General features: G+C 38.8%; 1 protein-coding gene across 1 annotated transcript in view; it reads left to right on the plus strand.

Moving 5' to 3' along the window:
* Nucleotides 1-12,023, plus strand: part of MYO1B (myosin IB) — a gene marked incomplete at both ends in the record, with an annotated part of 37,918 nt that overhangs the window by 6,862 nt on the left and 19,033 nt on the right. The window contains 6 exons of the mRNA XM_009586465.1: nucleotides 5,042-5,140; nucleotides 5,516-5,619; nucleotides 6,522-6,669; nucleotides 7,353-7,471; nucleotides 8,444-8,530; nucleotides 8,856-8,921. Coding sequence (XP_009584760.1) covers nucleotides 5,042-5,140; nucleotides 5,516-5,619; nucleotides 6,522-6,669; nucleotides 7,353-7,471; nucleotides 8,444-8,530; nucleotides 8,856-8,921 — 623 coding nt within the window. The remainder of the gene's footprint in view (nucleotides 1-5,041; nucleotides 5,141-5,515; nucleotides 5,620-6,521; nucleotides 6,670-7,352; nucleotides 7,472-8,443; nucleotides 8,531-8,855; nucleotides 8,922-12,023) is intronic.

Below are 12,023 nucleotides of genomic sequence, written 5' to 3' on the forward strand. Positions count from 1 at the left end.
TAGCTTTAGGTGATCTTTCCTAATCTGCCTAAGCTCTTCAGTGATTTAATGATTAACTAGAAGATAAGAGTGGTGCAGGTGAAGTACAGTATACGTAATGCCTGCTTTTGAAAAGCCATTTTTAACCAGCACAGTGCACTTAAAGTCCAAATAACAAGTGATTGAGAAAGGGCCCTATTTTGCCATTTTTCCAACAACAACATGAAAGAAATCCATGATGTTTATCTAAAGCAACAACTTTTTTAAGTTAGCAAAGTGATAGTGATAACTTTACAGTTTATTCTTCTTTACAACTTGTTTGTTCATTTTAAAAGACAAAAGTAATTACCCACTTACTGAGAAACCAACAACTCGGGCTGTTGATTTTAGTTATGTGATTGCTGTTAGTAATCTCCTTTGCTCAGGGAAATATAAAACAAATTTTACAACTAGACATTTTGGAAAGAGATACTCATTCTTGTTGATTTTTTTAATCTTGTTCCAACATCTCCCTTGGTGTTTCAAGTTGCCACCTTTTAGGCAATTGTCTTGCGTAAATTAGGAAGTTTTTTAAAAAAAACCCAAACCAATAACAAACAACACTAAACATGTTGATTAGCTCATTTTTAAATGTCACTTGTCACTTGAGTAATCAGGATTTAAGACTCCTAAAATTGTGCAATCATTGTTTTTTCACTGCACATACTGCCCAGATAGTAGGTTTTGTTTGATGCAGTTATGGATCATTTAATTCAAGAGAATATTATTATTAACTTGGTGGGAATAATGTGCAAAAGTTTATGAGAACCCACTACAGTATTTCCTTTTTAATCAGTGACTTTTTTTGATGACAGCTGAAGAATCAAGGTGGGAAAACAGAAAACATAATTTAACATAATGTGGGTGTAGAGATAAGCTTCTGTGACTAGAATATGTTCTGTAACTTTGGCTGAACAGCTAAAAAGGTCCTTGGTCATGGCCAGCTGAAGAGAATATGACTAAAACAAACTTTTTCTGGATTATTCAGAAAACTACCAAGGTAGTGTCGTTTTTTGTTTGTAGTGTTTACTTATTCCTTTCTTGACTATTGATTCAATTTCTAGTATATTTAGAGAAATACAAATATCCTATATTTTTCTGCATCAATCAAGTTCATGGGTCAAGTAACTGAAAAGAAATAATGTAAACTTTTATATTAGAGTTTCCAGAAGTATTGAGCATCGATTTCCTTTTTTTCTTTCATGTTGAGTTCAGTCGAACATCTTGCACAGATCTCTTGCATTTAAACCAGTGTTACCTAGGAATAACAAATAATCTTCAGAACCTGAGGGACGTAGCTGTATTGAGTCATCTGAATCAATAGATATTCAAACAACTTGATTTAAGAAGTGTTTCCAGGTTGGACCTTTCCAAAGCAGTTTAATTTTTACAGTTGCTTTGATACATACAGCATGTTAAATGTTTCAGTTCAAGCAGAAGCAGTGTTAGATAGTGCGGGAAGAATACCTAATCCATAAATACACCATATGTAGTTCTGCATGTTCTCTTTAGATAATTCTGTATAGTCCCTATACATAATTTATATAGAATATATAACAAAAAGTAATATGTATAGAGTTTGGGGGGTTTTGCTTGTATGTGTTTTCATATAGATAAGCACCATCTGCCCACACATGCCACTGTAAAAATTACCAAGTGGATGCATGCAGAAATCTGATGTGCATCTTTGTGTCTTCTCTTTCACAGTTCAATCCACAGAATTTATAAATATGTGAGCGTTAACACAAAAGTTACTTGTTGTGCAGTAGTTGCTTTAAGGAAAATATATTTGGTTGATTTATTAAAATGCTAATTAAGGCAAACAAAGGGAAGAAGTTTTCTTAAGAGTAGGGCAGATGGTCTGGATCTTTTCTACCAGTCTGATTTCAGTCTGCATGTGGGCATAAAAGAAAAAAGGCAGAGAATGAATACAGCTTTAAAAAGAAGTGGTAACAGCTGCTTTGTTAAGGTAAATATCTGATTTTCTGTCAGTAACTGCTTTCTGGAGCCTTTTTCCTCAATTACAAAGGCTGAATACAAAGAATATGGAATATTGGGACTTTGGAAAGCTGACTGTTAATTAGTTAACGTCCTTGCTTCTAAAAACATGTAAGTAAGATAAACTGTGGTGAAAAATCCAGGACAGTTATCCTTCTAACAGAACTCATTTGACACATGCTCAAGAAACTGTTTGTTAAATCTGCCGAAGGCATGCATGTAATTAGAAGGCGGCTTACATATAACATTTTGCCAGGATATGTAGCTGAGCTTTTATGAGAGCATTTGAGTAAATTTATATATAGAATGTTTTTAAACCCAAATAAGCCAAACCACTTCACAAACTGCATTGCTTCAACATCCTTTGAAAATACAGCCATTTCCTGAAGTGTGTGTAGCCACCGCGGGAGCTGAAGTTGTTTATTTCTTTGAGATCAAATTTGGCTGCGATCCGTTCCAACACTTCACTGGAGAACCTTCACAGCCAGCGTGACTCTGAACTGCCTGGCACTCACCTTGCCTTTCTCAGCCCAAGTATTAACACTTGGATGGTGGACCAGCCTCTCCCTTTCAGTCATGAATTAAAAACTAGAGAGGATCAGGTATCCAACAGCTAACTGGATAGTTAGGATGAAGCACAGCTCAAGGAGGGGAGCCCCAACCTTAGGTGAAGTCAGAGGTATTGAGGTTGCACACTAGGCTGCTGGTGACAACTACACCTTCTGATCTATGCCTTTCCAACATAGCATCAACCATCAGATGTTAGTCGTCTGTGATTTAAAAAAAAAAAAAGAAAAAAGAAAGATGCCAATAAAATGGAAAAAGCAAAAGTGGAAATCTGTAACCTGCCCCATCCTAATGTAAAGATGAGCTGCTGGTAGTATGGGACAGCCACTTGTTTGGGTGTGTCTTGGGTGTACTTTGTCACCAGGATGTGCAAAACTTCCAGGTGCTGAAGGAGGGCCACCTTTGGAAGGAAAGAGACTGTAGGGTTATTGAGTTATAAAAGCACAAATGTCTGTTCAAACAAGGCTAAAGTTCTGACGTGGTCACACAGTGCATTCGACCGTGAAGAGGTATTCGTCTTCATACAGTCTCATGCTCTGGTCGTTGGGAGCTACGTTCGCTGTCACCTACCACAGTGGTTGCACTTCTTCTCTCAAGCAATTGCATGTTTATGGAATAACAGTTCAGCTGGTCTGTAAAATATTTGAAACTTGTCCTACTATAAGCCAACCAGAAGATTAATAATACTGTCTGAATTTTTGTCATTGTTGTCACTGGCTAATTGTTAGGGCAGAAATTAGCTTTTGAATCTGTCTTTCTGTAGTTTATTTGGAGGAGGGCCTCCTAAGGCTTGTATAATTTTGTGGGTTGAAGTTTGGTCTTCGGTTCCTATTCCACGAGAAAGGGTATAAGCTTAGGTAATTACGGTGCGCAGCACAGGCACAACATGCTGCCTGTAGCTACCGAAAATATGAATACATTCTATTGCACTCCTCCTTGCTCCTCTGTTCACGGGGCGAACTCCAGGGCAGACGCTCCCTCTCGGGTTAAGCCCTGGCGTGCCAGAAAGCCGGCGGAGCCGGGGGGCTGCAGCCCGGCGCGGAGGCATCCGCTCCCCAGCTGCTCCTCTGTGGCGGGGCTGGAGGGGGCTTTGCAGCACAAAGGTGGCTGCACTGAGCGCCGCCTCTAACTTTCCAGATTGCTAAGACTAAACAGGCTCAGTTTCAGCAGAAATGGAAATCTGAGGAAAGGTATAGTAGAATACACGTCGGATATTACAGTAGCCAGGCAGGGGAAGTGTTTAGCAACCCACGTGTCCTTAAATTAATTGGTGTTCCCAGCGTTGTACCTTTGTGAAACCTCATCTCAACTTTGTGGCAGCTCTTCTGAAGAGTGACATCCAAGCTGTGGTCATTTCCCTTTTGGGGCTTTCTTCTTGCATGGGCACAGCTTGGAGACAACTTAACTCCAGTCAGAGAGAGCTGAGATGGGTACGTAGTGGTAAATGCATGGGGGAACTCCTTTGCTGTGCACTCGAAAAGAGGCACTGAATGTCTCTACCTTCATGTTGCTGAATATATGTAGCTTAAGAGAAACTGTATACTGGGAACTGTGGGTTCACTGTCTGAAAAAATGGTGTGGAGCCCTCGTGTGCCAGTGAGAAAAGAAGGAAAAACATTTTTTTTTGTACAAAAACAGCAAGTGACACCGATACCTGTCCAGGAGTTCCCTTATCGCATCCCTCCCCCCTCTCCCGGTGCACTGGGGACTACAGCTTTTCAGTGCAGTACAGGCTGAACAACCTTTGTATTGTCACCTCCATGGTAAATGTAGGGTCTGAAGTGTTTGCAATGTGTAACAAGTCTGCTGTCTGCCTGGATTCCTACCCTTATTGGCAAGGCTTAGAAATGTGCCCGTCACTAACGGCGGTGGACGAAGCAATCTTCTTGTCAAACTACTCAATCAGTACAGTGATGCTTTTCCATTTCACTTTAAGTGTCTTATGATGGAGCTTCTCTCAGTCCCCTTGAGAATTATTTCATAGTCTGATGCACCTGAGGATCACAAAGTGCTACATGATTATTCAGTTTAAATTCTTTATTTGGCTTCCCCCTTTCATTTCTCCATCTTTCATGTGTTTAGCCTGTTAACGTTTCAGTTCTTTTCAAACCTTCACCCGTACCATCATTCTCACCAAATCTTAATTTTGTGGTGGTACTGTGCATTGGTCAACATCTTCTGAGCACATTGCCTCCCTGACCTGAGTTTTCTTTGCAGCTCATAGACTACAGCATTTAGAAGTGTACTGGGCTTACAGCTTGCTCAAATAACTTATTTGAGAAAGATGTACTAATGCAATACATTGTGATAAGGTTTGTGCGTACCATTTATCATCTTCTAATTTGCTGATGACGATATAAAGCAATGAAGTAGAAAACGGTGGGGGATTATATTCATATTAAGGGGTTTTGCTCCAACAATCTTTCCCTGACCTGTGAGACTTTGTTTGTTTGTTTAGATCTGCTAGAGAAGTCTCGTGTTGTTAAGCAGCCAAGAGGTGAAAGAAACTTTCACATTTTCTATCAGATACTGTCTGGTGCATCAGAAGACTTCCTCTGTAAGTGTTGCCCTTGTGCCATTTTCAGATATGAGTCGTCTTTATATTTAATGTGCTGTTCCACACACATCATCCTTTGCGGGAAATGTGATATTGATTCATTTTTCAAATTATTGGTGGTAGTGGCAATAGTAATACCTGAAGTAAATATATGGTTTGGTATTATCCAGATATCTGAGTCAGAATTGCCTTTGCAATGTATTATAAACAAAGAAGAAAGCCTATTCTTACTCAGAAGGCTTGTAATTAAAAGATCCTTAAAGAAAACTTAATCCTACTAGTAATAACAACAGTTCTTGACAATACTGGTTCTGGAATAAAAGAGCTACGAACAAGAACACTCTTACGAATGATACTTTTTTTTTGATTTATTAGGCAAACTCAAACTGGAGCGGGACTTCAGCAGATACAACTACCTGGGCCTTGATTCTGCCAAAGTGAATGGAGTGGATGATGCTGCAAACTTCAGGACAGTTAGGGTAAGAGGGAACAGGGGTTGGGTCTAAACCCCAAAGGGCTCAACACTACTGCAGAGTTCTTATGCCCTTGGTCTGGCCGTTCGCTCTGGGCTGGGCTGGGAGGGCCGTCTTTTCTGAGTGCTAGCACTCTTCATGCCAGGGAGTAGTGTGTTTGCACAGGGAAGCTTAGCTACAACTAGAAAATACAAAGAACCAAGTTGCTGGCGTATTCTAGTGGGAATACAAAAAAGACGGAAAAAAAAAAAGAAAAAGAAAAAGAAAGGAGGGGGCAGGGAAGGAAGGGGGGAAAAAAAAAGCCCAGACCCCTTGATCAGATCATGGAAAAGGTTATATTGTGTAGCGGCTTATGATGGCAGTGACTGAGCTTCATGAACCAGGTGATGCTGACCAAGTCGAAAGAAAACCAGGGATGGTTCTCAAGATGATTTACCGTGATGTTTTTGCTTGATTGTACTCAGGGACAAGAAGAATGCAGGACCCTGGTTACCCAGTGTATGCAAATTTAGATTGTAAAAGTTACTGACTTTTAGAGCAACAGAGTGGCCTGAGAGGACAGGCAGTACCTGTTCGTTTGACTGTGAAAAATTGGGTTGGGTTATAAACTACATTAAGTGGCTAAAAGGTAAAGTACTGCATTTTTAGAAACCCATAAACTGAATGAATCCTGGAAGTGGACTGGACTGACACGCCAGCTCGATTACCAGATCTTCCTTAACCTGTCTTTTATATTGAAAAACTTACTTATCCAAGCGTAGTAATTATATCATGTTCTTTTTGCTACAAAAAAGTGTTCGTAAAACATTTCTGATTTATGCTAATACAGAAAAATGCTGAATTTTGGATGTATGAACTGTTTAAATGTAGATTGTTTTATCTCATAATTTTATGTGTCCCCTTTCCAGAATGCAATGCAGATTGTTGGTTTTATGGATCATGAAACACAGTCTGTTTTTGAAGTGGTGGCAGCCGTTCTAAAATTGGGAAATATTGAATTTAAGCCTGAATCTCGCGTGAATGGCCTAGATGAAAGTAAAATCAAAGATAAAAATGGTAAGATGAGATTAGTGATGGGAGGAAAACCACTCATTTGTCTGAAGTCATTATTAATTTTGTAGTTTCTGCAGACATAGAATATCCTTACTGATGAATTAAATTAGATTGCTTCCAAAACTCACCCGCAGGCAAACATGGGTTGAATTCTGTGCAATTTCAATTGCTCTGTTTGAAATTCCAAAAATGATTATTTTCTTTTTTTCCACTTTATTAACACTTTCTTCTGAAACGTGAAATGGTGTTATGCATTTCTGTGACTGCTTGGTTATTCTGCAGTGGAGGCTTTTTGTTCTTTTGTAGTAGGGTATCTCTGCCTGTAATGTCAGATTCATTTGGTCATGTTTTTGCAGTTGATACATTTTGAAAGTTCATTTCTTTTCATTTGAAAGTTTTTCATCATGAAAAGTAGTCTGTGATAAATGGAAGAAAAGTTTCTTCACAAAAATAACCAGATAGAAAGTGCTTTCAAAACCAATAACTCTGTTTCCTCATGCTGTGCATATTTTTTAAAACTTTTCTTGGCAGGATAGGGGGAGAGAGAGTGTGGATGGGGGACACTTCTGTTGAAGAAAACCTGCTTTGGGAAAATACTGAACTACTTAAAAGCTAATAGTTTTGGGGAAGGAAAAGCAATTATATGAAAGGGTTCATTATATTTACACTCTCCTTTTTCATGCTAGAACTCAAGGAAATCTGCGAGTTAACGGGTATAGACCAGTCCGTACTAGAAAGAGCTTTCAGCTTCCGGACGGTTGAAGCCAAGCAAGAGAAAGTTTCAACAACACTAAATGTGGCTCAGGTAAAAAGAGGTCCTGATTTTAAAGGAAAGAATTGTTTCAAATGGCAATTTATTCTACGTGACTAAACCATAAAAAATACAACTAATAGGCTGTACTGACTAAAACATATCATTAGCCTAAGTGTGTTTTTTCTTCAGCAGTTTATAAGTGTTTAAATATACTGGATGTTTTGTTTTTATGTGTGAATTACCTCAAAAAGATGAGGGATAGGAAAATGTTGCAGAGAATGAAAAAATGAAACAGTTCTGCACAACACGCATGTTGAAAGTATTGTGGCAGGCTGTTTTCATTTAGAGCAACTGGTGTAATTTCATGTGAGTTGTATGCCCCGGGCTGCTGAAAAACTTTTGCTGGCAGTGTGAATTTATCTTTCTGTAATGCTGCAGAGCCAGTGTGATTGCCACCTGTGTCTCATCAGCTCAGGCTAGAAATGTCGTTTACTGCAGCTGCTCCAGTCCCTTTGCTTAGGATTAGGATGGGGGATGTGAGTCTTCAGAGGATATCCGGATGAGCAGGAAGGGAGTCGAAGTGCGCTGATTGTGGCTGCTGTTCCAGCCAGCCCGCGGCCAGGAAGGCAGAGGGGTGCACCAGTAAGCCACTGACGCTGCCACAGTGTGCTGGCAGCCCTGGTCTGGCTCCTCTGCTGCTGCTCCAGTCCCTTTGCTTAGGATTAGGATGGGGGATGTGAGTCTTCAGAGGATATCCGGATGAGCAGGAAGGGAGTCGAAGTGCGCTGATTGTGGCTGCTGTTCCAGCCAGCCCGCGGCCAGGAAGGCAGAGGGGTGCACCAGTAAGCCACTGACGCTGCCACAGTGTGCTGGCAGCCCTGGTCTGGCTCCTCTGCTTAGGCAGAGGCACTGCTGCGTGAGCCGTTCTCACTCTGTTCATAGCACCTTTAAGATACGTCAGTAACATACAAAGTTTGGAATTAGCCCAGCATCTATAACTTTTTTCTTCTTTCTTCTGTTTAGGCTTATTACGCCCGTGATGCTCTGGCTAAGAATTTATACAGTCGACTGTTCTCTTGGCTTGTTACCAGAATCAATGAGAGCATTAAGGTATTGTTGTTTTGTGCCTGTAAAAAAATCAATAGAAATCCTTTAAATTAAAGTGGACAGTAAAACTGTATTTGCCCATTTCATTTTTCCTGGTTGTACACTGTTGCACGTGGTACAGGTGAATAACTGTATCACAGCTCAACAAATTGCTGTCTGCTCTGTTTTTAAGCTTATGAAAATATTCATGTTAAGTGTATTCTGGGAAACCATACGTAACATTTCAGTTTACAGAATTTGACAGCCTACTTATGAGATACATTAGTTTTCTTGATTCCCAAGTATGAAATGTACAGATGGCTGACTCAATGTTTAATTTTTTTTTAAGGCACAAACAAAAGTGAGAAAGAAGGTAATGGGGGTGCTGGACATCTATGGCTTTGAAATTTTTGAGGTAAGACCTTTATAATAGTAAACATTTAACGTGAGAGCTGTTGTTAAAGCTTAATAGAGTAGTTCATGGATTTGTAATCAGAATACATGTAATTTGAATCAAGTGTGTCATTCCTGACAAAAAAACACTAGAAAAGTAAGCCAAAGAGAGATGTCTTAGCATGTCTGGCAATTCAAACAAAAATTTATGAAAGCCAAACTTGTGTTTTTACACCATAGGTAAATAAATATTTATGATCGGTAAACTAAATATGTTTTGTAGTGACATACATTCTGAGCATAAAGGAAACTCTGGCAGTGTCATTTCTGCCCTGAGGCATTTTGTGGATGTCTTTGAACAAGCTTTGTATCCTTTAAAAAACACAACAGAAACAATACATTTTTTTTCCTGTCAAAATTAAACAAGGAATTATATTCCATTTCATCTCGATTCACTTAGATAAATATTCTGTACCGATTCCTAGCTAACAATCTGTGGCTCACTGCTGTTTGTTTATGATAGTATTTTCAGACTGGTGGTATTTTGAAACAAAAACAATCAACGAGGAGTTTTTAATTGGGTTAGAGAACACCACGGAGGGGGCGTTTTCATTCTGACAGTTTATTTTAAGAGATTTATAGATCTTGGTTGCAATCTGTATAGTGTAAACTAGAAACTCAACTGGGGAGAAAAATCAGTAGAAAACATGCAATCCTTACCCACTTCCCTACATCCTGCTTGAAAATCCAGGGAATGTGTTTAAACTGTGTAGAAGCTGGGAATAATCCAGAAAACAGTAATTATACATGAGACGGTGGTGTAAGGTTTATTTCAGAAGCATAACATCAAAGTATGTGCAAATCAAAATACCTCTATGAAGAGGAAAAACAAAGCTGATACTTGCTTCAAGGGTTTACTTGTCTGCACTAAACATAAGAGCATATTTATGAAAATACATTGCAAGCGGTCAGGTGGCTGAATGGAGATCTCGATGCCAGATCTCTTTGGAGCTGGTCCTTGGCATACCTTCAGAAAGCTGGACACTGGCACGGTACTGCTAGCATCTTCGGGCAAGACTCTTGTTTTCACTAGCTCTTTCTTTTATGTTATTAAGGGTAAACATGTAAGGTGAGGTAGGAGACAGAAGCCTGCACTAGCATACAAGCCAACTGAGTAATTGTGTTTGTGGGATGGTGTTCCAGAGACAAGGTTGTTTCTCGCATGTAATTTTCTTTTTTTTGTAGGAGTTCAACATCTTAGAAGGTCATAAGTAAGTAGTTGAGTACAGGAGATGTTGTTTTGCAGAAGAAAAATGGAAAAACAAAGCTCTCTTCACTTACCTTTCATACTGAATTACAATGTAGATTTCCCAGTTCATACAAACTCAAAAGCTTTAAAATAATATGGGCAGTTATTGTTCACTCCTTTAAATGCTGAGTATTGGTTCTACTGGAAAAGGTGGGAAAGATTTGCCTTGTAACTTGAGGATCAGATTCATCAGTACATTCATACAAGACGGGACTGTTCCTCTCATGAGTTAAGACCTGTGGTGAGAGCACTAGCCCTTTCCCAGTTCATACAAACCCAAAAGCTTTAAAATAATATGGGCAGTTATTGTTCACTCCTTTAAATGCTGAGTATTGGTTCTACTGGAAAAGGTGGGAAAGATTTGCCTTGTAACTTGAGGATCAGATTCATCAGTACATTCATACAAGACGGGACTGTTCCTCTCATGAGTTAAGACCTGTGGTGAGAGCACTAGCCAAGCAGCTTGGTTCAGTGTGAACATTCAGTGAACATTCAAAATGGGGGTCAGGTAGTATGCCAGAAACATACATGGCTTGTGCTATACCATATTTTAATTTAAAGATGTTTGACAAAGAAACTTGACTGGTTTAGGTTTCTAGAGGTAACTGGTACAGTTACTGGTATTGGGGCTGTGTGGCAGTACTGTAATTCAAGGGTGAATGATAGAAAAACAATCCATTAGAAAATCCTGAATCAGCTATATTTCCAGTACCGCTTAGTTACCCACTTAGCCATCCCTATGTTTCCCGGCAGGTTAATTTTATAATCGGAAACTGCTGAATTACTCTCAATCCTATCAAAAGCAAAGATATTCTTTCAAGGCAAAACAAAATTAATTTTCTATGCAGCCCTAGTTGGAACAAAAGATGATGTTATGTCATAATCCTTAGATTGAGTAAAATCATTTTGTAATGAACACTGTATAGGTAAAGCGTAACTGGTCTTGTGGTTGCTTGAATGAATGTCATGTAGTAAGGTCAATTAAGAGGATGCCTGCCGAATATTTTTATGTTGAGTTTTGTAACAAATGATCAAATCTCACAAAAATTATTAAAGAACTTGAGAAAATGCTTACAGAAAACAATTATTGTTGAGAATTTAAGTAACCACTTCACAGAGAATATATTGTTTAAGGTTAACTATATTAAAACAATCAATAAATGAATGAAATTTTAACACTGTACAATTCAAGGAAACCGTAACTCAAGGAAAATTCAATAATATCTTAAGATTTATAGCATAAAAAGTATAGTGGAATTTGGAGTGTTTTGCTGTGTGGTACATTTGTAAACATGATGGCTAAACATTCAAAATATTAGCTGAGGTGTAGCTAATAGCAGTAACTATATCCATCTAATTATAAATTACTTAAAACCTCTGACTAAAAATGTGTAGGTATTTTGAACCTAATTCTTAAGTTAGATTTTGCTTTTCATGTCTGTTCTTGAAGGTTAGAACTAACATCATCTCTACAAAGAATGCTTTTTGGCAAAATTGAAAGACGACTTCATCTGTGAACTTGTGCATTTTAAACTTGTAAGCTATTTGATAATGCTGAAGGTAAAAAGGGCTACTTTAATCATGTTTCTACTCAGGAAGCAGATAGGTTTATCATTAGTGCATGTTCGTTGACCTAAAGTGTCCGTGTACCATGGAGACAGAACATATCAAAAAACATAGAAGGTGTAGTAGGAGTTTTTTTATATACATGCTAAGTATTTACACATGAAGTTTAATACCATTGAAATAAGTAGCAAGATACATATTTACTGAAGGGTGATTCCCCCCCCCCCCCCCCCTATGAGCACACCCCCA

Source organism: Fulmarus glacialis, unplaced genomic scaffold, assembly GCF_000690835.1.
Source record: "Fulmarus glacialis isolate BGI_N327 unplaced genomic scaffold, ASM69083v1 scaffold10461, whole genome shotgun sequence".
Lineage (NCBI taxonomy): Eukaryota > Metazoa > Chordata > Aves > Procellariiformes > Procellariidae > Fulmarus > Fulmarus glacialis.